General features: G+C 34.9%; 1 protein-coding gene across 2 annotated transcripts in view; it reads left to right on the top strand.

The window, feature by feature from the left end:
* Positions 1-4,910: 4,910 nt before the first annotated feature.
* LOC138325689 (inactive rhomboid protein 1-like) overlaps positions 4,911-23,693 on the top strand; it is a 32,730-nt gene continuing 13,947 nt past the window's right edge. The window contains exons 1-6 of one of the 2 annotated variants that reach the window (XM_069271511.1): positions 4,911-5,022; positions 7,357-7,403; positions 18,502-18,519; positions 20,675-20,906; positions 21,189-21,293; positions 22,155-22,237. In XM_069271511.1, the coding sequence (XP_069127612.1) occupies positions 7,399-7,403; positions 18,502-18,519; positions 20,675-20,906; positions 21,189-21,293; positions 22,155-22,237 (443 nt within the window). In that variant the 5' untranslated portion in view covers positions 4,911-5,022; positions 7,357-7,398. The remainder of the gene's footprint in view (positions 5,023-7,356; positions 7,404-18,501; positions 18,520-20,674; positions 20,907-21,188; positions 21,294-22,154; positions 22,238-23,693) is intronic. The other variant, XM_069271512.1, reaches the window with a different exon arrangement.

The raw sequence follows: 23,693 nt of genomic DNA, 5'->3' as shown, positions 1-23,693 counted from the left end.
CTGCAGCTGAGATATGTCAAGATAAATCTCCAGTTAATACAAGTCAACCTGTCGTCGGTATCCTCACAGACCCCGTACTTGTGTCTTCATGTCGCGCTGATGTGGATCCACCTGTTAACGACGCGATGGTCCCCAATACGGGTGAAAGTGCTAGCACGGCACTCATAGATGTAAATACCTTCCTTCAAGTAAAAGGGAAATCTCAACTGCAAGTTGCAGGGGATGGGCATTGTTTGCTACATGCATTTGAACTGGCAATCCAGTCAGAACTAAACATACATGTCAACTCTTTCCAGCTATGTGGAGGACTTATTAAGGAGATTTCGGAAATGTGAACTTTTATAGTAACTTCATCATGAACAACAGCAACATTTTAGAAGAAATATACAGTTATATACAACGAAAGGCATACAACACGCAAACAGGAGACCTCGTACTGTCTGCTTTGTGTAACGCATTTAATGTTTCGGTAGTTGTGTACATAGTAAGTCACGGTGGAATCGATGAAATTCACCAGGATCCCTGACCATCACAGGACGGGGCGTCATTGGGAACTATCTTTCTGATTTTATCGGGAGAGGGGGGTAATGCACACTACAGCGTGGCTTCCCCTGCAACGAATGGCATTCAACCTCATGCAAATCTTCCTAATGTCGGTCCTCAAAATTTTTATCTGCAAGCAGTCCGTCCTTTCCCGAAAGCGACACCAAGAAAAGGTGTACACAAAGGCCGTAAAAAGAGGAGGAGTGCCATACTGACGGATACCCCAGAGCTGAAAATTATCGAGGAGGAATCGCTTAAAAAGAAACAGAAAGAAAAACAGCAACCTGCACCAAGACGTAAAAGACAAAGAAACGAAGGAGGAAAGCAAAAGAGACAAAAGAAAACGAAGGCCATTGCCGTGATTGAAGAGGATAGTAGTGACGATGATGATTACTTCTGTTTAGTTTGTCTAGAGTCTTATGCTAACAGTAAGCCGAACGAATCTTGGATTCAGTGCATCAATTGCAAGTTGTGGTCCCACGAGGAATGTACCGATGGGTCATCAGTATACATTTGCCAGAACTGCGAATCTGATGATAATTTAAAGATAAATTGAAACCTCTGAACTTGTCATACAAATGTACTAGTGTCTACTACTTCACCCTGTGCCGCTGCTATCCAATTACATATTACAAAATGTATTTGAATTATTTCGTTTTTCTTTTCTATTTAGTCTTATACAAATATATTCTGTATATTTGCAAAGTATGCAAGAATTGATTCTCTGAAAATTTCACGAATAATATACAGGTATATGTGAACGTGTACGCTACGCTTTTACATACAATGACACTCTAGACACATGTATAAAATACATGATCAGGCAATTTGCCTCTGGCAAGTTAACTTATTCAAGTTAAGAATAAGTAATATTTAGTCTAGGCTTATCAATGATTTGTTGCATTTTGGATTCGTGACTAAATCGGCCTATGTCAAAACAGCACATGTTTGTAACTGTACCTGTATTGTATTTGAACAATCGTACCACTCATTTGTAATACGTTGTAATTCAACCACTTTTGTAAACATTTTTCTTTGTTATATCATGACAAAGAAAAAAAACAAAAAACGAAAAATGTTCATAGACCATTTAAAAAAACCACACACACCCTTACACAAGGTACATGTATATGAAGTAAACTTAAGCTGGCAAAAAAATACTGGTTAATAATAAGCTAACGATTTATGAATGCTATACATGTGCATCAATATATACATATTCAGATATCATTAGAATACTTTTATTAATTTATTAGTAACGTCAACAATATTTGTATAGGTTCACGGCAAAGATTTATAAGTAGTCGTCCTTGGTACGCGGAAAGTGTGTGGCTCAACTTACCCCGGTTGGTTGTTCAAGTAGCCCCGGACACGGGGTAAGTTGAGCCATTTAACTGAGAACTTGTAATGATTATTATTGTAATATGGAGGCCAAAGAAAATACTTTTAACATACAAAATTAAAGAGACATATGTGCACTTTACGATAGAATTAAATAAATATATTTCCCCTTGCCAATTTTTCGAAGAGCTTTAATATGCACAAAATGGCTCAACTATCCCCACTCTCCCCTACTATAGTTTATACGACATGATAGAGTTTTGAAGAGTGGGGTTTACATTTTGTACAGTAGGTCTTCAAGTTCTACTTTTAGGATATGTGACTTGAAGGCCTCTAGTGTAGTGCTTTGTACTGTAGCCACCGGTAGGATGTTCCATTGTTTAATTGTGTGTGGATAAAATGAATTTTTGAATATGTTCTTGGTGGCAGCTATATGTCTATATGTGAATGGGTGTGATTGTCTGGTCCTGTAGTCTGTCAGATGAAGAATTTTACTATAGTAAATTGCCACATGATGGTGTATAATTTTATAAAAAAAATATTAAACGTGTTCTTGTTCTGCATGTTTGTAGTGAGGTCCAGTTGAGGTTTTCCACCATGTCTTGTATTGAACCTGTGTTGTGGTATCTGCTTGTTGTGTAGCGTGCTGCTCTGCGTTGTGTTTTTTCAATTTGCATGATTTGATTTGTCTGGTGAGTGTCCCATACCAGAAACATATATACATAGAGATTGGAAACTCCTTCTTTGTCTTTGTTGACAGGCAGAGGGCCTCCGGTTTATAGGCATTTTGCCTTGGCTAACTCATTTTAATTGTATTCTTTTAAACACGATATTTTTGCATCAACACAAAGTTTAAACATTATATCATGGTTTGATATGATCAGTTTTCCCGATTGGTGTTATTTTGAAAGCATGAAAACAAGCAATTTTACCTAGTTTTTCGAAAATCAGGCATTCAAAACCAGAAGTGCGTTTTGTTTTATTAATAAATAAGTTAAAATATTATTTTTTATATCCAAAATCGTACTCAAACCATCTGAAAATTACTGAACTGTTACAACATATCAAAGTTATTCTTCTATATTCAACTATTTAAGGGTTTATCTAAAAACCCCTAAGCACATACAGAGGTACATCTGCCGATCGCAAAATTGGAGGAGTTGCCAATCTCTATGTATATATGTCTCTGCCCATACGGAGGAGCAGTACTGACTATGGATTTGTAAGCATGTTCTTTTATATGTTGTGAGTTTATCTGGAGATTTCGTTTCAAGAATCCTAGTGTCTTGTTAGCATTTGCCGTTATGTTGTTGATGTGTGTGTTCCATCGTAAGTTATTTTGTATTGTGATTCCTAGATATTTGCAAGATGTTACTTGTTGTAATTTGTGGTCGTGGAGTTTGTATGTATAATTGGTCTTTGTGCGTTTGTTTGAGATGCTGAGGATGCTACACTTGTCCGGGTAGAAGGACATTAGCCAATTTTCATCCCACCTACCTGCTGCGTCTAGATCTTCTTGTAATTTAAGTGCATCTTGTGTGTTATGTATGGTTTTATATATTATGCTGTCATCTGCAAAGAGTCTGAGGGTGTTGTATTTGATGTATTCTGGGAAGTCGTTTATGTATATATGGAAGAGTATTGGGCCCAAACAGGTTCCTTGAGGTACTCCTGACGTAACTGGTATTTTCTTCTGATTGTTTTCCTTCAAGTACAACTGTTTGGGTGCGGTGTGATAAGAAGTCTCTAATCCATGTATGTGTTTGTCCACAGCGTTGGTGTGGGACTTTGTCAAATGCTTTGGCAAAGTCCATGGTGATGATGTCTGTTTGTTAGTTGTTGTTATGGTTTTGTGTTAATTCATGTATAACATGTTTGTTTGTTTGTTTGATTAATTAATTAACGTCCTATTAACAGCTATGGTCATGTAAGGACGGCCTCCCATGTATGCGGTGTGTTGCGTGTATGTTGTGCGAGGTGCGTGTTTTGGGAGACTGCGGTATGTTCATGTTGTGTCTTCTTGTATAGTGGAACTATTGCCCTTTTATAACATAAAGTGACTAGTTGTGTTTCGCATGATCGGGACGCTCTGAATCTACGCACTTGAAAAAAATGACTTAAACAAACGATCGAACCGTTTTTTTTCGAATTTATATAAACGAATCTGATCATACAGACATTATAAGCCTATGTCATTCTTAATTTTTTGCTGTTGCTATCTTGTCATTGGCAACGGGCAATCTAATGTCCCCAATATCTGATAACCCCCTTTAGGAGATCAGATTCAATTCCATCCTACCAAAATGGTCAATTGCACTAAGGATTTATAAATACTTGATTGTGTTATCTGTTAGCAGATGTCTTACTGCAATACAATACATTTTTAAAACCGGTGGTAAGTCAGCAAAGTTGTTGTTTAACACCTTGGATCTCCGACGGCATCCTCGATATTCCAGGGGTTCCGATCACTTACGATCTCTACACCCCTGGACTATCTTATAGTAAAACTGGAGGCAACAGAATAGAACAGGTAATTTAGTCCTTTGATGAACATCAAAAGAGCCGTATAACGGTACCCTGTGGTTGACTGTGTGGCTTTGATGTTAGGCGTCGCTCTCTCTGTAGTCTTCAAAGGAAATTTTTGCTAGCCTGTGATTGGTCAAATGTTTTCCACTGAGCTGCCTTCAATTTCACTATGAGATAGTCCAGGGGTGTAGAGATCGTAAGTGATCGGAACCCCTGGAGTATCGAGGATGCTCCGACGGTGGACGTGCCTGATATCAGAGATTTATGCTATTTAAATCTCTGCTGATATCTAAATATTTCGACAAAATACTAGGCCTATCGTAAATAACATTGAACAAGTACAGTATATAAAACAGAATATTTAGTAGCCTATTGCTATTGAACGCTCTATGGAAGGCTAGGTCTAGGCCTACAGGATTTCAAACACGTTGGTAGACTTTGACTCTGAAATTTCCCGCCATTTTTAGTATTACATGGTCACAAAAACGCTTACTGTTGATGTAAGCTTATGAGTAACACAGATTGTTGCATTAGGTCAGAAGAAGACACCTTGCTATCTTTGGAATTTGTCTTTGAATGCACCGAAAACTTCGACTAATGTGTGCATGCAAGGTAATTTTGAGCACTTCCATTCTAAGATAGATTTTAGAGTGTTCAGCAGTCTCCTGTAATGTTAAGATTGGCAGCTAACAGCCTAACACCGAAAATTACTCTTTACACGGTAGTTGTGTCGTACAAATTCTATAAATAGAATATTAGTTCAAAAGATTGATATTGATGATCCTAAATTGATTTCACTTGTAAATGATAACGGTAATGCAACGGGAGACCAACTGAACCAACTAATTTGTCTTAAACTTTGATAATTAATTGATGTAGGCCTACATGTAAACAGTTGGACTTGATCATTAGTTTGCCCTCCGGGTAAAAAATGGATGATTTTTGGGTGTGACTAGTACAGTAACAGCTTTTTAGTTTGACAAAACCTATAATAGCGAAGCAATACTGCAAAAATTGATATTTACTGATGGCATTTAATCATTTTTATATCATTTAATAAATCTTATTATATAATATGATGTCAGATACAGTAGCCTAGATGTTGATGTCATCAATTTTGAAAACCTACTTTCAGTTTTCATTTTAAGTCCTAATATCCTTATAAGTATATGTCTGCTTTTTTTCGTGATCTAGAAGAATTTTGAAAAAAAAATCCTGTTGTAAATCATTCAGAGATAGTCAGATAGGACAAAATCAAAGTCAAGATGGACATTAATGATTCGAAAAAAAATGATAGGCAGATACATATACGAAAAACCATTATGATTCCTCTCATAAACCGGTACAATATTTGCTGAATGAATTTTAGTGATAGCGAATATATAAGTGAAGTAATAAAAACATCTTTTATGGTAAAGAACTAAATTCCAACGATAATAATTACAACACAATTTTCAAATCTAGATGGATTTTATATCGTTAGGTTTTGAAAATAATCAACTTTATCAAATAATATTTAAAGTTGGATAAGCAGCATTTATTTACTTGAAAAAATGGAAAATTTTATAAAATGCCATTGTGTTACCATCTTCAAAAATCATATAAAAAATAAACCAAGAAATCATGATTTAAACACAATTAGGTTAAATGCACATGAATCTATAATCCCAGCTATACTCGTCATGAAATTTTGATATTTTTATAAGTTTTAGATATTGCCGATAATTTTGTTTTGTGACATATATATCGTTTTGTGAATAAAACAAATCTTTATGGTCATGACAAATATAACTAATTACTGTTAAAAGGAAATAGAACTATTTTGTCAAAGAAAATCTAGAGTAATTCTGTCTGGCAGAAAGAAAAAAGATATTCAGGGTTTTTGCCAGCTGTTTTGGGAAAAGGACCCCAGCAAAAATTGGGAAAATATCATCGGTGTTTTTCAAAAATTGGGAAAATTTTATCAGCATTATTTTGCTAAAATTTTCATCACAATTTTGTTGAAATAATATAAAAAATAACCATAATGGGGAAATTTAATAACAAAGAAGCTTTAGCTGTTTCTTAAATGATATTATGATATTCATCAACTTCTTTATTTAATTTTACTGATGTCATAGGTATAATTTAAGACATCATATTTGGGGTTTTAATTTAATTTTTCTGCATTTGGGAAAATACTGACTGAATTTGGGAAAATAAAGTGCTGTTTTTCAATTGGGAATGGGTCCTTTTACCGGACCCTATAAAGGCCTGGCAAAAACCCTGATATTATACTTTCTATCATTTACTGACATATCTTTCCCGGAGTGGTCGCCCGATTATGATCTTTGATGAAGCTTGGGCCGTGTAGCGATAGTATCTAAGGGGGCGGGGCTTATCGGCAGATAATATCGGATCTATTACTGTGTTATGTCTTGCCGAACTCTTAATCCAAGAACTGGTCATGAACTTTTCGACTTAAGTTCATCAACAATCTTAACTTCTTGGCGACCATGCAGTTGTTTAAAATGAAGACTGTTTACAATTAAAGTATTGACTTTCAACAACTGCTGTACCAAAGTTATTTAGAAATCATTGTAAATATTCTTTGATATTAGCCTAATTTTAACTACATCTACAAATACATACTAACAATATCAGAATCTAACTTGACTTTTTGCTACTAGTTATGTATAGTGTGACTTTAAATATTTAAAGTAAATGCGAGAGGATTTGATACATTCAAATTAACTCAGCACTTTGGTGTCAAATTAACAGTCCCGTCACTGATGGTTGGGGGCTTTTTATCAGTTTGTTTTATCAGAATTGATATAACAAATTCCAACTAACAGAAAAATATTAATTTTCATAAACCCTACATATTTGTACATATATTAGTGATCAATATGTCATAATGATATAATCTTTTGTGAAATTGTGACCGATGATCTATTGTCATTGCAGTACAATCACTAGGACTTCTGGAACTTCAAAGGCAAGCTCAAAATGGAGTAAGTACTTTTGATTTAATTTTGTTTTATAATGCTTAATATGAATATATATATTAATATCATTAGAATAATCTATCAATGATAATTTATATGCTGCCTATTGTATTATATAATCTATAATTTTAGTACGACGTAGATTATAATTATATGGAAATGTTATGTGATAATCATGAGCATAGTATTCTGAATTTTTGATCTATTGGTATCAGCATGAGTTATATTTTGTTTTACTATGTCAGTATACACTGGTAACCCAAAATGTATTAATCTTGCCGAAACTTGTTAGAATAACGGCAGAATACTTAATTTTGAACAAGTTTCGGCAGAATTAACATATGTGCTTTTTTATTCAGTGTTAACCCTTAATATTAGGACATTTCCTTAGAATTCCAATTCGATAAGAAAAATTAAGTATTCTGCCGTTAAATTAAGTATTTTTCTGACGGCTGTCGGCGCCGTGACGTTTACGTGCACGGCTATCTTTTCCGATGCGACAGTGAAATTAACACATTCGGCGATAGAATTCAATATTTCGTAGGTTATATTAATACTTTCTGCGCGAAGATTAACAGATTTTCTGACTGACGTTGGTAATTATTGAGCAGGCGCGCCGAGCCGTGACGGCCGAGTACACACGGCTTGCAAAGGTAAACATTAGGTTTGTGGAACGGGCCAAGCTATCCAATTGTAGACGACCCCTGTGATATTTATGTTTACGTCATGCATGCAAAAAAACTACTTTATTTTTCTCCAAATATACAGTTACTTGCTTTACTCTCGTCATTCTTGCTACCTGGCGAAACATGCATTTTTCAACCTTTTTTCAGGAGAGTTCCGATACGAGCGGTAAAATATGAATTACTGTTTGTACTGATGTGAATTGTGTTGATACTAATTAAATGCTGTCCGAGGTTCTTGTTTCAGATATCGTAAGACCAGAGAAGAAGATCGAAGAAAATACCAGGCTGTACGTTATGATGCAAAATTTATCAGCTGAAGAGGATTAATCTTGAATTAAATGAAATTATACGACATAAGTTCATGTGTTAATTTTTACCAATTTCCAATTGTTAAAGCTTGTCTACCCACCTTGTATACATGGCTTCGTTCTGTGATTTAGACGTTTCTGTCTCTTTATCTTGATTAGTTTGTATTAGATTGATATTCTGTTCCTTGATTTCACCTAACTTGATAATTTTTCGATTGGTTTTGGCAAGGACGTATATGAGGTGGATAAGTTACACTGGGGTTTGGCAGAAACATATATGTATATTAGCCCGAGATACTCTGGTTGTTGACACAATAGAACGTGCATTCGTGATGAAATGGATGGCTATGAGAAGATAAATTATACATTTGTTGAAAAGACCAAGGAAAGTGGCGATTCTCGGTGGTAATATTTTGTAAGTAGCCTGAATCGGAGATGACCTGGCCCGATACCAAACGGTGTCAGCTTATTCCAGGTTTTCGAGTACTACTGCGCTCTGGCCCTAAACCAGACACTATCTATCATAATGTCTAAGTCTGGTGTCAGGGCCAGAGTATCTCAGGCTAATATGTATATATGTTTCTGGTTTTGGGCAAGTACGGCGCAGGAGCTTTTGTCTTTGTGCACAGACTGTGTCGTTGGGCGATGACTGATTTTCCTTTGATATCCGGCGGCGCAGCCTTTGATGTAGCTTGTGGGTGCGAGGGTTACCGTCTTACTTAGGTTAGTATATACACGTCCAAATTTGTCAAGCTAACCAGTCACTTCTAGTTGTGTTCAAGAACCTAACACCAATGCGGTCACTCCACGAGCTAGCTTTGGACCACATCAAATCGATATGTTGCATCATCAAGGTCACTATGTCATCGCGAAATATTAGCTCTAAAACAGTACGAGACAAATCTTCATGGTCGTGTTAGAAGTCCCCCTTCAAAATTATGAAGATAGAAGACTATGACCACAGAAAAAAACGACCCCCAACTGGGCCCCCAGGTCTTGTTACTGAAGTCGGGTGGCTGTCAAGATTCAGTGAGAGAAGTGATGACAAGGGGCGGAGTCAATTAATTATAAAGTTGTATTGCTGTTAATTTCACTGTAACGATATGTAACTTAAACATTTGATATTCAAACATTGACATGTAACTTGATGATTTAGCTCCCCAAAAGCATATGTCGGCCTATAAGAGAGCCGAAATCTAGGAATCATATATTCCTGGTTTTGAATAAAGCGCCTTCAATCACCGCCATGTTCAGTGACTTCGGGTTTTGTCGGATTCCTAATCGTATCACGTGACTGACGTTCGACACGACCTGCACGTGGTGAGCCAGGTAACTAGCGTAAGCACACATGTGTTTGTTTACGTTTTCCTTCTGGCCTATATGAGCAAATCATGCTGGTATATGTCCACAGATTGAGTATTTGAAACATTCAATTTACACATTACCGTAAAATGTTGTGTGTATCAAATATTGTAATGTGCGAGCATTATTTTCTTTGTAGATAGAGTCTGATGAGGTTGACCACATGTTTTGTTTATGAAAAATTGTTGATATTTTCTCTTGGTTTCACAACTCTCGTTTTACTTCGAGATTGTCGCGACGATGTTCGGAAGAGTTCGGAATGATTCGGCATCTTTCGAGCCCATTTTTTACGTGTACACGTTCAAAAGTTTTTTTACTTTAATAATTAAAGATACTTCCAGTGCTGCAACTTTATAAAAAGTGGTAAAATTAGAAAGTTTAAACCTCAGGCATACGGAAAAAAAATATGTATAATACTTAAACAGTTTTCACTATGACCAAAAGAGCGAAAGTTATAGACCATACAACTTTAATACCAATCAAGGTACGCTTGTTATGTGATTGGGTAATAGTATTCATGACATAGCTTATGAGGCACGGTGACATTATTCATAAAGAATAATGTTCATTTTTCAGACAATTTTAAACATTATAGCCAGTCAGGTTATCTTGAATTGTAATTTTATTTGTAGACTTCTTTCAATTAATTGTACGGATAAACAAAAGATGTAATGTCGTCCACGTGTTCTCACAGCATGTCATCACTCAACTACTGTACTAAACGATACTGATTTAACGGAGCAGTTATTTTAAAAGTAGTATGCAGTTTTGACAAAAACAATAATGTATTCATGGACTTTATGCAGCAGATTTTGGACCTAGAAGATATGACGAATATGGACTCACAATTTGTTTTACCGTGGAAGGAATTTTAGCACGCATGAAGATATTTATGGATTGTATCGATTGAACACGCAAGGATAAAGTTGTAAATCTACAAAAAAAGTACAGCTAAACGATCCATGTCATCTGTTTTAATTATTCTCATTAATTTGGTGTGTTTTGTCGATGTACATGAAACACTAAATGCTTTTGCAACCACTTTTTACCTGATTGTTTATAATCGGCCCGCAGGTTGAATCATTTAGATTGATCAAAGATTGTATAAAACTTGAAATAAAAAAATGAACAGATGAACTTTGTATATCAAGGATGTATAAAAAGGACCCCATTCAATCTAAGACCTCATTTATGGAACACCAGCGCAAACCCAGTAATGATACATATTATTTTATACTCGGCCGTTATGTCTTTTGGTCAAGCTCACTTTACAAATTTCTGTACTCTCCATAAAATCCACCGACTTATTGCGTTACGTCTTATATTGTATCGTGTGCTTTTATGGAACTATATTTCTGGTTATACATATTTTTACCGTGAATTGCCTGGTTAATTTTGTATATATATATATAATATAAAAAAATGAAAATCGATATATCACAAAAATGTTATTTAGCAAGAGGGATATTTAATCCAATCTATCTCTAAAATTTCTCTTTTAACCTCATGTTTACGGGCCATGGACAAAGGTTGGCGATTAACCGCCAGCGGCAACTCTGCAAATCACACGCGTGACCATTCCAACGAAGCCATAACGAAAATTGGCGAAGTCGTACTCAGAAAGTTACCTGAGAACTAATACGGTTGCGTGGCTTGGCATGTAGATAGCCGCGGGGTTCTAGCGTGACCAAGACAATGGGGTCATACCTCACGAAAACACAGGGAAAGTCCACCTGTCGTGCTTTTGATTCACAGACTTATCTAACCAGTCTACGGGTACTCTAATTTGTAATTAATCCATGTCACTGCAACTCAGAGGATAGTAGTCGAAGAACATGTACCATAAGTACACATGTACCATAAGTTCGACTACACAACTGTGTGCTAATATTATGCAATACTATTTATTTTATCTAATACTTATCGGAACACATCGTCGTACAACTCAAAAACTGTAATTAAAGTTTCTTTTTAATCTGTTAAAATTTTTTATATGTCTGGGTTTAAAGTAGTAGATAAACCAGGATGTGCGTGTCCTGAAAAGTCGTATATTAGGACGTGAAACTTTTTATTTTTATTTTGAAATATTACCATTTAGTCTTTATGTAAAATGTTTCATAATACGTTGACTTGTATTTTGAAATGAAAAGTTGTTAAATTCTGGTCCGTTGTCACTGAAATAAAACACACACATATTACAGTTTACACGTGGCTGCACACGTGATGACCAGTACTGATAAGTTTGACAGGAACAGAAAGGTCGTCATGGCTCACGCTGGGTGGATAGTTATTTCATGACGGGGAGGGGTGTGCGGTCTGTACACATGGGGCGGTGGCGTTCGTGTGACATGAGTGAGTCGAGGATGCAGATATTCTTCGATATTTTTAGAAATTGATACTGATTAATAAGTTCATAAAAATCACCAGAACTCAACTGTATAGTATAAAATCTTTGTATTACTCAATGATATGTCGAGCATTTAATTACGCACCTAATTGTTTTCTAAAAGGTATTGTTCATAGACGGCACTGACTGAAATATACACTTAATTCATTAATATTAAAATATGATACTTATAAATAATACTTGTATATATGTTATCTGTAATTTGATGACTTTTTTTGTATGGATAAGCAGTAATAAAATGCAAAGTTTGCAGAGGTATCACTATTTTAATAACTGATCAAATTAGGAACATAGTCTAGATCAGACTGACAGATGTTGTAATGGATTTGATGATCAGATTGATTTCTTACGCAATTACGCGCAAGCGTGATATGGGTCTGATGAAATCCATTGTTAATCGTTGGAAGTTTCGAGTGGGATTACTTCGCTGATACTTCGCTGATGGCGGCCTCGTTGAAAGTGTAAACACTTGTAGAGAGGCATTGATGGTATTCTGGATCTTGGTGGAGATAGGGGTTTTCCCCCTCCTACACCGGGATTGGCATTCGGGTGTCGACAGATCGGTGAGGGGTTGAAGGTTAACTGTGACCACATCAAAGGAACTCTGTGATTGGTGTTACAAAACGCCATTTATAGGGAAAATATATCAAAGTTTTTCAGGGATGTAAAAAAAATCAACACGTGAACAATTTTATTGTCCTCTTCAGCTTTTCAGCAGTTAACACAAGTGATGACGTCAGTTTGGTATTTCCTTCGATCTTCTCTTGTCCTACACTATGATATCTGAAACGAGAACCTCAGGTATACTATATTAATTGAATATCAATGATCTAGAACTACAGAAACGTATTAAATCGCATATCTATAAACATATAAACAGCATTTAGTATCAACACAATTCACATCAGTACAAACAGCAATTCATATTTTACCGCTCGTATCGGAACTCTCCTGAAAAAAAGTTGAAAAATGCATGTTTCGCCAGGTAGCAAGAATGACGAGAGTAAAGCAAGTAACTGTATATTTGGAGAAAAATAAAGTAGTTTTAGTGCATGCATGACGTAAACATAAATATCACAGGGGTCGTCTACAATTGGATAGCTTGGCCCGTTCCACAAACCTAATGTTTACCTGTGCAAGCCGTGTGTACTCGGCCGTCACGGCTCGGCGCGCCGGCTCGATAATTACCAACGTCAGTCAGAAAATCTGTTAATCTTCGCGCAGAAAGTAATAATATAACCGACGAAATATTTAATTCTATCGCCGAATGTGTTAAGGTAGCTCCATACTTTTGGGAAAACCCATGTCATTTTTTTCTAACAGGTCTTGCATTTTATATGTAGATTTCAAATCTGTAAAGATAAATGGGTGTTCTCGAACTACTTTTTGAGATATTTGAGCTTGAAATATACCATCCATGGAAATTTGCTGACCAAAAATAGAAAAATTCATAAAATTATGTTTTCTGTAATATTAGGGTGAATGTAGTCTCGATCCTGTTGATTTTTTGTTCTAAATTTCTTACGATAGAACAATGTACAAAACTATTTTATTTTTACAAATGCTAACTAATTTTTGTTATTTCCCAGGACCGTTTCTATTCGTAATTATCATGTTTTGCCATATTTTCGCCTGTAAAAAATCAATGAATAGGCCAAAAAGGAAATGAAAACCCATGTCAATTTCACAATATTTGTATATGATATGCCCCAGATAATATATTTTTCAAATATCATATAAAAACACGGGGTCCTCGATCAAAATTTCACAATTTTGTAAGCTTGAAGTTTGTAACTCGCAAGCCTACCCCCATTTCATCCAGTGCTAAGATGGGTTATATTTGACTATTTTTTTTAAATAATGCCGCAAAAAACATTCCACATCACTTCATACGTTTTTGTGATTTTATATCTGGTTTATGTCTGTTTGTTTTTATGATTTTCTCCAAATTGTGTGTTTAAAGGAAATCCTTACGCGATTTTTTTAGAATTCCGGAATTTCGGTCCGGCCGGGTCCCCTCTTATGATATAAAGCAACGAACGGCACTTCCGGTGTTTAAAAATCCATTCCCATTTACGACAGGGACCGCAAAAACCTCAGAGATAGCATATAATTTTCACTACACTGCTTTTATTTGATTTATTTTTAAATGATTTTAAACATTCAATATTATATGAAGACAATTTTCACCTATTGAAAAAATATTCAAGTTTGATGTCGTGGCGTATCGGAAACCATTCTGGAATTCAAAACAACCTCCGCAACTTCCGGTATAGCGTCATATGAATTGACGCGATTTTCAAAAGTATAGACCTACCTTAATTTCACTGTCGCATCGGAAAAGTTTGACCCTGACTATGTAGCATTAGATAGCCGTGCACGTAAACAAAGGTGGGTACTTGTAACTGATAGCCTCTGATGGTTTGTTAGTCGGCCGTCACGGCGCCGACAGCCGACAGAAAAATACTTAATTTAACGGCAGAATACTTAATTTTTCTGATCGAATTGGAATTTTAAGGAAAAGTCCTAATATTAAGGGTTAACACTGAATAAAAAAGCACATATGTTAATTCTGCCGAAACTTGTTAAAAATTAAGTATTTCGGCAAGATTAATACATTTTGGGTTACCAGTGATAGGTACTGACGGAGTGAAACTAAGGGAAGTAACTCTGATAGCTCAGAAAGGACATGAGAAAATGTGACTTTAAACTAACTATAGTTGGACAGTTGGGACCCAATGAAAAATAGAAATATGTAGAGAAAATGACGTAGTATTTATATATAATAATATGTGTGCGTACTGGGGTAATATGATTAGGATCTGTGACCAGTTAAAATATTTTACATTAATACCTTCCATTTTCAGCACCATCATGGAAAAGATTTTCATTCTTCAAATACAAATTGAAATTGAAATATCTGTTTATTCTATGTATAAATTTCAACTCCAACAAGTGCCAACTCAATTTTTTATTTTTTTAAAGAGACATTTAAAAGAAAAGTTTTGAAGTGAATTATGATTGCTCTAGGGGAATTGATTAGGAATCTTGACTCAAGTTCCATACCCAACCAAAATCATAGATATATTTATATGGACATATTTCACATCAATCAGGGCTAGCTCTGGGTCAAAAATTGGATTCGCCAATTGAAATTTGCGGGTTGCGTGTCGATCTACCTGGGTATTCTTCATGGGGACAATTTTTTATATCTTTTATATTGATTAGAAGAAGGGGAAACAATGCCAATTAAACATGTATTTCAATCATAATACCTTTATATTTATATATCTTTTATTGAAATATATATATAAAAAATACTGGGCTTAATTGAATGGAAATATTTACTTAATTTTCATCACAACAGAAGTACTGAATTAAAAAAAAAATGTGTCAAACCTGTTACAGTATCAGTTGAAATAATAAAATATAGATGAAAGAGAGAAAAAAGTGAAAATATCTTTGAAATTTAATTGATTAAAATGTATTTATATTACTATTAATATTTTTTCATAATTTTTTTTTTTTTTTTTAAATGTACACAAAAATTCTGAAGAAAAAAAATCCCTTACTATTTTTTCAAACATGATTTTTAATGAAATCCTGAAGTTATACCGATCCGGGCCAACTATTACAATTATCCAAAATGTCGGCCATTACGATTGCAAACTTTGTGACTTGGGGGACAGTTAGGCCTATTAAACATTAAAAATGTGAGTAAATCATTTACAGTTTTAAGCTGTGTTTGTTTTTGATGTAATGCTCACTAGCTGTTATCACAAAATGTATTGAAAGGCCAGGTAATTGCTTTGTAATGGTGGCCAATCGGCCGATCAACTTCAGCTGTAATACACACGTGTGACACTACCAAGCCCACAGGGACTTGTAACGTAGGTTGTGAGAAAGTCTGCTGTGTATACATGTGTACTATATACTATATAAAAGGACAAGGGAACCAACGGCTCGCTTGGAAGAGGTACAGCTGCCTCTACAAAAGTCGCCCGTATTCCGTCAAACATGGATAAATATGTACATATTTAATACCAATATATTCTTAAATAAATTTGGGACATGACAAACACAACTTCAAACACGAAATAATATTTCTCTATGAACGTGGAAAATGCAGTCAGATATCGCCGATGTCGTTTTGCATGTCAACTGAAATCTAGGTTAAACACGTTTGTGTGGATATTGTGTACCCCATACCCGGACATGGACTGGAAATACCATATACCCGGTGTCTGTACACTAAAAGCTACAATATCAATGTGGTAACGGTCAAGTACAACATTAGCGTCTCCATTTAAGTTAAGATTTTTCAATTAATGATATATACATCTCAAATAAAGGTTCTTCTAAGAACCTAAACCGTGAAACTTAATTTATACAGAGTCTTAGTACAGAATTTCAGTGTGGTATCGGGTAAGGGTGAGTACACCAAAAAGGTATCCATCATCAATTACAATATGGCGGATTATACGAACAAGAGTCGAGTGCTGGGTAAAAAAAGTGTGATTCCTCGCTTAGCTGTTGGATTGGATTAATGAAAGAGTTATCAGAGATAGCCTATTTGTATTTGCAATGGGAAAATATCACCAGAAAGTGAAATGAATGCATACATGTAACGTAGGTTGTGAGAAAGTCTGCTGTGTATACATGTGTACTATATACTATATAAAAGGACAAGGGAACCAACGGCTCGCTTGGAAGAGGTACACCTGCCTCTACAAAAGTCGCCCGTATTCTGTCAAACATGGATAAATATGTACATATTTAATACCAATATATTCTTAAATAAATTTGACATGACAAACACAACTTCAAACACGAAATAATATATTAACATACCTTTATTTCACTATGAACGTGGAAAATGCAGTCAGATATCACCGATGTCGTTTTGCCTGTCCAGTAAAATCTAGGTCAAAAGCACTCATATTCCCTTGTAACAAATTTTGTATGCATTCATTTCACTTTCTGGTGATATTTTCCCATTGCAAATACAAATAGGCTATCTCTGATAACTCTTTCATTAATCCAATCCAACAGCTAAGCGAGGAATCACACTTTTTTTACCCAGCACTCGACTCTTGTTCGTATAATCCGCCATATTATAATTGATGATGGGTACCTTTTTGGTGTACTCACCCTTACCCGATACTACACTGAAATTCTGTACTAAGACTCTGTATAAATTAAGTTTCACGGTTTAGGTTCTTAGAAGAACCTTTATTTGAGATGTATATATCATTAATTGAAGAATCTTAACTTAAATGGAGACGCTAATGTTGTACTTGACCGTTACCACATTGATATTGTAGCTTTTAGTGTACAGACACCGGGTATATGGTGTTTCCAGTCCATGTCCGGGTATGGGGTACACAATATCCACACAAACGTGTTTAACCTAGATTTCAGTGGACATGCAAAACGACATCGGTGATATCTGACTGCATTTGCCACGTTCATAGAGAAATAAAGGTATGTTAATATATTATTTCATGTTTGAAGTTGTGTTTTCCATGTCGAAAATTTATTTAAGAATATATTGGTATTATATATGTACATATTTATCAATGTTTGACGGAATACGGGCCACTTTTGTAGAGGCAGCTGTACCTCTTCCAAGCGAGCCGTTGGTTCCCTTGTCCTTTTATATAGTATATAGTACACATGTATACACAGCAGACTTTCTCAAAACCTACGTTACAAGTCCCTGTGACCAAGCCCAGCTGGAAACAGCCCCAGGCAGCTAATTAGGATCTGGGATCTGGGTGGTGGTCAGGGAGTGTTCACACCTCTTTTGTTTACCTAATTATCAAGCCAGAGAAAAATTTTGGGTTCATGAAAAATTCTTCTTTTGCCAATGCTGTTTTCAAATCGACAAATGCATTTCAATTTCGCCATTGGCGCCTATGGCGACTGACAGCGCGAGCCCTGTCAATATATTTGTATATATCATCAAAACGAAGGAGATTGAGATGCTTATTTGGGATTTAGAGGCTTTATTTATAATAACAACGAATACAGTGTCAAAGGGTAGAGATCTAGACATTGTAAATACATGATCATGATCAGGTCTAGATCTATACAGTATTTTAAACAATCCAAGGTAAACGTTAATTATTTTTTGTCTCTGGTAGATCTAGAACAGACATAGGTTTATTTGTTAAAACATAATTATATGTAATTCTAATTATATAATTCACATTCTTAGTGATTTATCATAATTATTTAAGCTTCGATTATTCTTTTCATTCGATCTTGAACCATGTGAAAAAAGGGAAATAACTCTGATAGATAAATGGCATCATAATCTGTGAACATAAAATTTCCAGTGCTGTTGTTCGTAAGGTGTAAGTATTTGCATCTAAAAACATGTTTGTTTATAAATTACTAATGTATCATGTTTTATATCATGTTGGCTTCTATTCCTTCATTAACCTTGCATACACATATTATATTATTCTGATATTAAATATATTCATTCAGGTTTATGGAGCAATTTCAATATAGAGCTTTTTGAATCAGATCTTGACCTTAATCAATTTTAGGTTTATATAATGCCTATTATCTGTATGGGCTTGGCTCACTGTATGAACTGTAGCTGATCATGAATTACCCGGTACTTCAGAGTTTTGTAAATTAATTTACAATTAAACAAATGAAGAGTTCAGATATGTATTGCATTATAATAATAGAAACACGGTTAAAATATGTATTGTAAATATACAAGGATGTTACTAGTAGTCAAATTATCTATTAAATTTGCAATGGCATCCCTTTGAGCAATGCATGGGTCTTTTGCATTTCATCTTCACCTGCGTATCTGAAGATAATGAATATATGAGTTCGGCTGTGATATATATTATCATTGTGTTATTGTTATCATTGAAGGGCTGATCAGATCAAATTCACAATATGCTTTGATATATTCTAAGCGTTTTTTTGCTTTATAATGTTGATTGATATGTTCAGATTTTTACTCTTTTTAAAAAGGTTTTTTTTTCTTACCATGTCTCTGAATATTTTATTTGGATGGTTTCATGATAGTTCTAATGCTTATTTATCAATTCCATAGAAACTTACATAGCAAAATTAAAAGACCTACACCTGCATGCATGCAGTTTGATTTATGGAACACTATCAGTTTCAGCTCTGTATCATACCTTTTGTTTTAAATTCAAATTCTGTGATGGTTTGAGAATTTGATTAAAAAAAGACCTTAGTGGTTTTTTTCTTTCGAGTTAAGTTTCATCATTTTTTGACTGAAACTAGGTATGATTACAGTGTACATGGAATAATAAAAAAAAATTAAGCTCAATTTGTTTTCTTATAAATAATGAAGCGTGCAAATTGTCATGTAGTATTTTATACCATAAATTTAGTCATTATCTCAAGATTGTACTTATGTGCATCAAGGCTTATAATTATGATAAAATGTTTACATATTGGATTGATTGTTTATTTCCTGAAAAATGTCAAGCAGGCAAGCTTATCAATTGGGATGGGTGTGCTCTGCATTAAGTGTATATGTTTACATTATAAACTAGCACACATCTCTTTAATACATGTACACTGCTCCATTTGTTGCTCCAATTAAATACATCATATATACATGATCAAGACTTGATGCCTAATTCCTTCATACATTATATTCTAATCTAAAATATAAGATGCTGTTCTTTCCTGTCTAAATATTTTATAGCATTATTACACAATATGGATGATGCCTGATCAATTACATTGTATTGCTATGATTCCATCATTAACCATTCTCCGTATATCTTTGAATGTGTATGTAGATCATGATTCTGTAGTTAAAGATATATGGTGCCTGATCATGATTGACCCAGTTTTCAAGCAGGTAGTCATTAGCTCACTTGGCCTGAGAGGCTAATGAGCTTACCGCATTTGCCGTAATTAGCAATTTGAACAAGGTTGCTTATTAATAAACAAAATGCAAGTTGCGGACAAAGAAAGTCAGCCATATTTCAAATGTTTCTGTACTCATGAACTTGTGTAGGCTTTAAGCTTTTATCCTTTGATATGCATGTAAAAGACTCTTAAAAAAGTTCATGTAATATAAGATACAATGCTGATATTAGCAGCATCACATGTTGTAAAACATTGTTAAATCGATGGGATGGGGGTTCTTATACAACTTCATCTCTTCTCCAGAAAAGGGGAGGGGCACTTATATGGGAAGGGGTTCTAATAGGGTATGCTATATGGGGCAGAGTCCATTGTCCACCTGTCAACATTAAAATTTACTTAAATCACTACCAGTCATAGAGTTCTCCATGGATTGTAACCAAATCTGTCCAGAAGCCATTAGAGTGATTCAGGCCCTCTGGGCTTTTTTTGTGATAAATATAATCTTGTGTTTATAGCTATGTGATATTAATTATTAAATGTTATTACATTTCTCATGTAAGATCTGGTTGTCTTTTTGTAATTTTGTGTCAGATGGACCTAACTCTTTTAACAAGAAATGATTTCCCTTTATAGGGTAGTAAGAAACCGAGCCAAAAAATTTCTGGGACTGGAAGATAAAGATGCACTGGATGAGCGGTGCAACAGATGGAAGAACCGACGTGAACACATCTACCGAGGTGGCATTGCACCAGAAAAGCCTACCACAGAAGCAGATGGCCGTGGGGCTCGCCGATGTCGACCACAACCCCTAAAGAAGAAAGAGGCAGTGACAACAATCACATGGAATAAAGCTAAGACCCTTGTGGTAGGCTTCCTGATACTGTAGGCTAATAATTATAAATGAGGTAAACAGATTTCCAGGGGAAAAAGTAGCGGCTTATACTACCAAAAATAGTATATTATAATTATGCTTCATTTATGAACTAGTTGAGTGGCAGACTTCCTTGAAGATTCAACCATCAGGCATTGTTTGGATATATCTTGAATGTATCTTGCAGGTTGGTTCATTTGCTAATATTTAAGACATCCTTTGCATTACTCTACATAATAATCTATGTAGGGTTAATTTGAATTGCTCTGATTCCAGGGGGTAAGCCGAGCCAGGAAGGAGAAGAAACTCGGAGTGTATGGGAGAAGTTTTGCTCCTGTGTGTTTGGACAGATATGTCGAATCTAAACCAGAGTTTTCTAAGGTAAGTCTGATACATTTGTCTTAACAAGTTACTTAGGTTAGCTTGATGTAATCCCTTGTCAGATTTAGACTGAATGTACTTCAGTCATTAATACAAAAAAATCGGGCAGCTTGCTAATGTGCCCTTTATCGAGTATATATTTCTACATGATGTTAAAATATTACCGTATGAAGATTTTATGAATGAAGGATAGAAGACAAGATATGCAGGCAAGAAATGTTAGTACTAATTACATGTAATTTCAAATCAAATTAGAGTATTTCATTATTTTGATCTTCAATTTATGTGGTTGAACTTAATTTCAAATCATGTTACCGTAATTAGCCCCCATCCCCATACTCACCTCTTCGGAGAAGAGTTGAAGTTGTATAAAGACCCCTTTTCCATGGATTTAACAATGTTTTACAACATGTAATGTCTTTTAACATCAGCATTGTATCCCATATTACATTAACTTGCGGGTCTTTTACATGTGAATCACGACATGATAAAGTGTATCATACTTCAAAGGAGAAAAGTCATATGCATGTTTACTATAACAGATAAACGTGCCATGTGTATCGAAAGATTTCAAATATGGCTGACCTTTTTCCTCCACAACTTACATTTAGGTTCATTGACAAGCACTCCTCTTTGTTACAATTATTTAAGCGCCCTGGGCACTAATTATGTGGAATACGGTATTTATTTTATAATAAATAATTTACGAGACACTTGAACATAATTATTTTATTGATTATGATTTCAATTCTAAATCCAAATTTTGTCATTAATAGTTATTATATCATGGACTACAAATTAATTCACAGCTCATTTTACATTTTGTAAGGTGACATATACTTTATTTATGATTAATTTCAGTTCATCAACGAGAGATTTTATGATGAGTTACCAGTCAGCACTACTGATGATAGAAGTCATGCCGACCGCCCATACCTCTCAACGTGTGTATCAAAACATTTTTCTTTCAATTATTTTCTTCTTTTAGATCACAGATGTAGGAAATGATAGAATGATAATAAACAACAAAAGTGAACTTCTTAAGTTCTTTTACGTTAATTATAGGGAAATAACATATTTATACATAAATCTGACCCAATATCTTAAAATAGACTTTAAAAGTGTTTCGGTATTAACCTGTGAATAGGAAAATAAATATCAAATTTTGCCCATTAAATGCTACTTCAGTTGCTGATTGCTGTAAATGATTTTATAATTTTAAACGGGAATAAATACATAGCCTAGTGTGAACATGATTTTACATGAAGTAAGGCTCAAGACATAGCCTAGTGTGAACATGATTTTACATGAAGTAAGGCTCAAGTGTGCTATGTCAAGGTAGGGATAGTTGGATAACAATTATTGAGAATTCAACTATTAAATTTTCGTCTTTATTCTGGTCACCCTCTCAACTGCCAGGCATACCTGGATGTATCCATGCTAAGATTTCAGAATCCATATATATATATATATATATATTATAGTCGGTGGTGAATTAATAGTATAAACCCCGTCAACCAAAGGCTACTGAACTTTATTTCTCGATTTTCAGTACCAAATGTACGTTTGATTATCATGTATCAAAATAGGTTTGAACACATATATACATGTACGTGTGTAAATACAAATGTAGAAAAGTTACATTGTTTATGTTACTACCGTACCTCTTTGAGCAATGCTTCCATGCGTATGATAAATAAACAATGTTGTACAATGTAACAGTTTTGCACATTCCGATGACGTCACAATGTTTACATGTTGTATGTCGGTGAGTCTGTGTTGTTCGCTACAACATGTAGATCTACATCCTATCTGTATTTTTTACATCTATGGTTGTACGCAAATGGATAAGATATGTCTGGACAACATCAGTCTTTGAGTTGGATAATTAGTTTAACCAAAATGACCTAGCATGACAATTCATTTTTGTTCACCTCGGAGGACAGACAAGTCTATCTACTGTGAATCGGCGAGAGTAGGCCTTACATACACAATGTACGTTTGGGTGTTTCGAAATATCAATGAAACGGAATCCTACAATTGTAGCTTTACAATACTTGTAACAGGTATCTCTAATATTTATTGAAGTGTTTAAAACAACAATATAAATATAAGCAAACATTTTGAGAGCGGTAAACGTTTACAGTAGTGGGCCTACCTGTGTTTGTACATGTTCCTCCAAACGATGTCCGATACATTTGAAAATCTCCGAAATCCGGAAATAATGACATGCAACCTTTTAAACATCTGTGTATTCAAGTAATTTCAAACGTGAACTGATTAAGTAGAACTCAAGTGATCACAAAATTGAAGAATATCTCTGTTTGTCACACCTCCTTGACACAGGCGGTTTGAATCGGACGCCGCGTCACAACTACAATGTATGTTAAATATCCTGCC

The sequence above is a fragment of the Argopecten irradians genome, chromosome 6 (genome assembly GCF_041381155.1).
Source record: "Argopecten irradians isolate NY chromosome 6, Ai_NY, whole genome shotgun sequence".
Taxonomy (NCBI): Eukaryota; Metazoa; Mollusca; class Bivalvia; order Pectinida; family Pectinidae; genus Argopecten; species Argopecten irradians.
The sequence above is the reverse complement of the archived record's forward strand: the minus strand, read 5'-3'. Positions and strand labels throughout refer to the sequence as shown.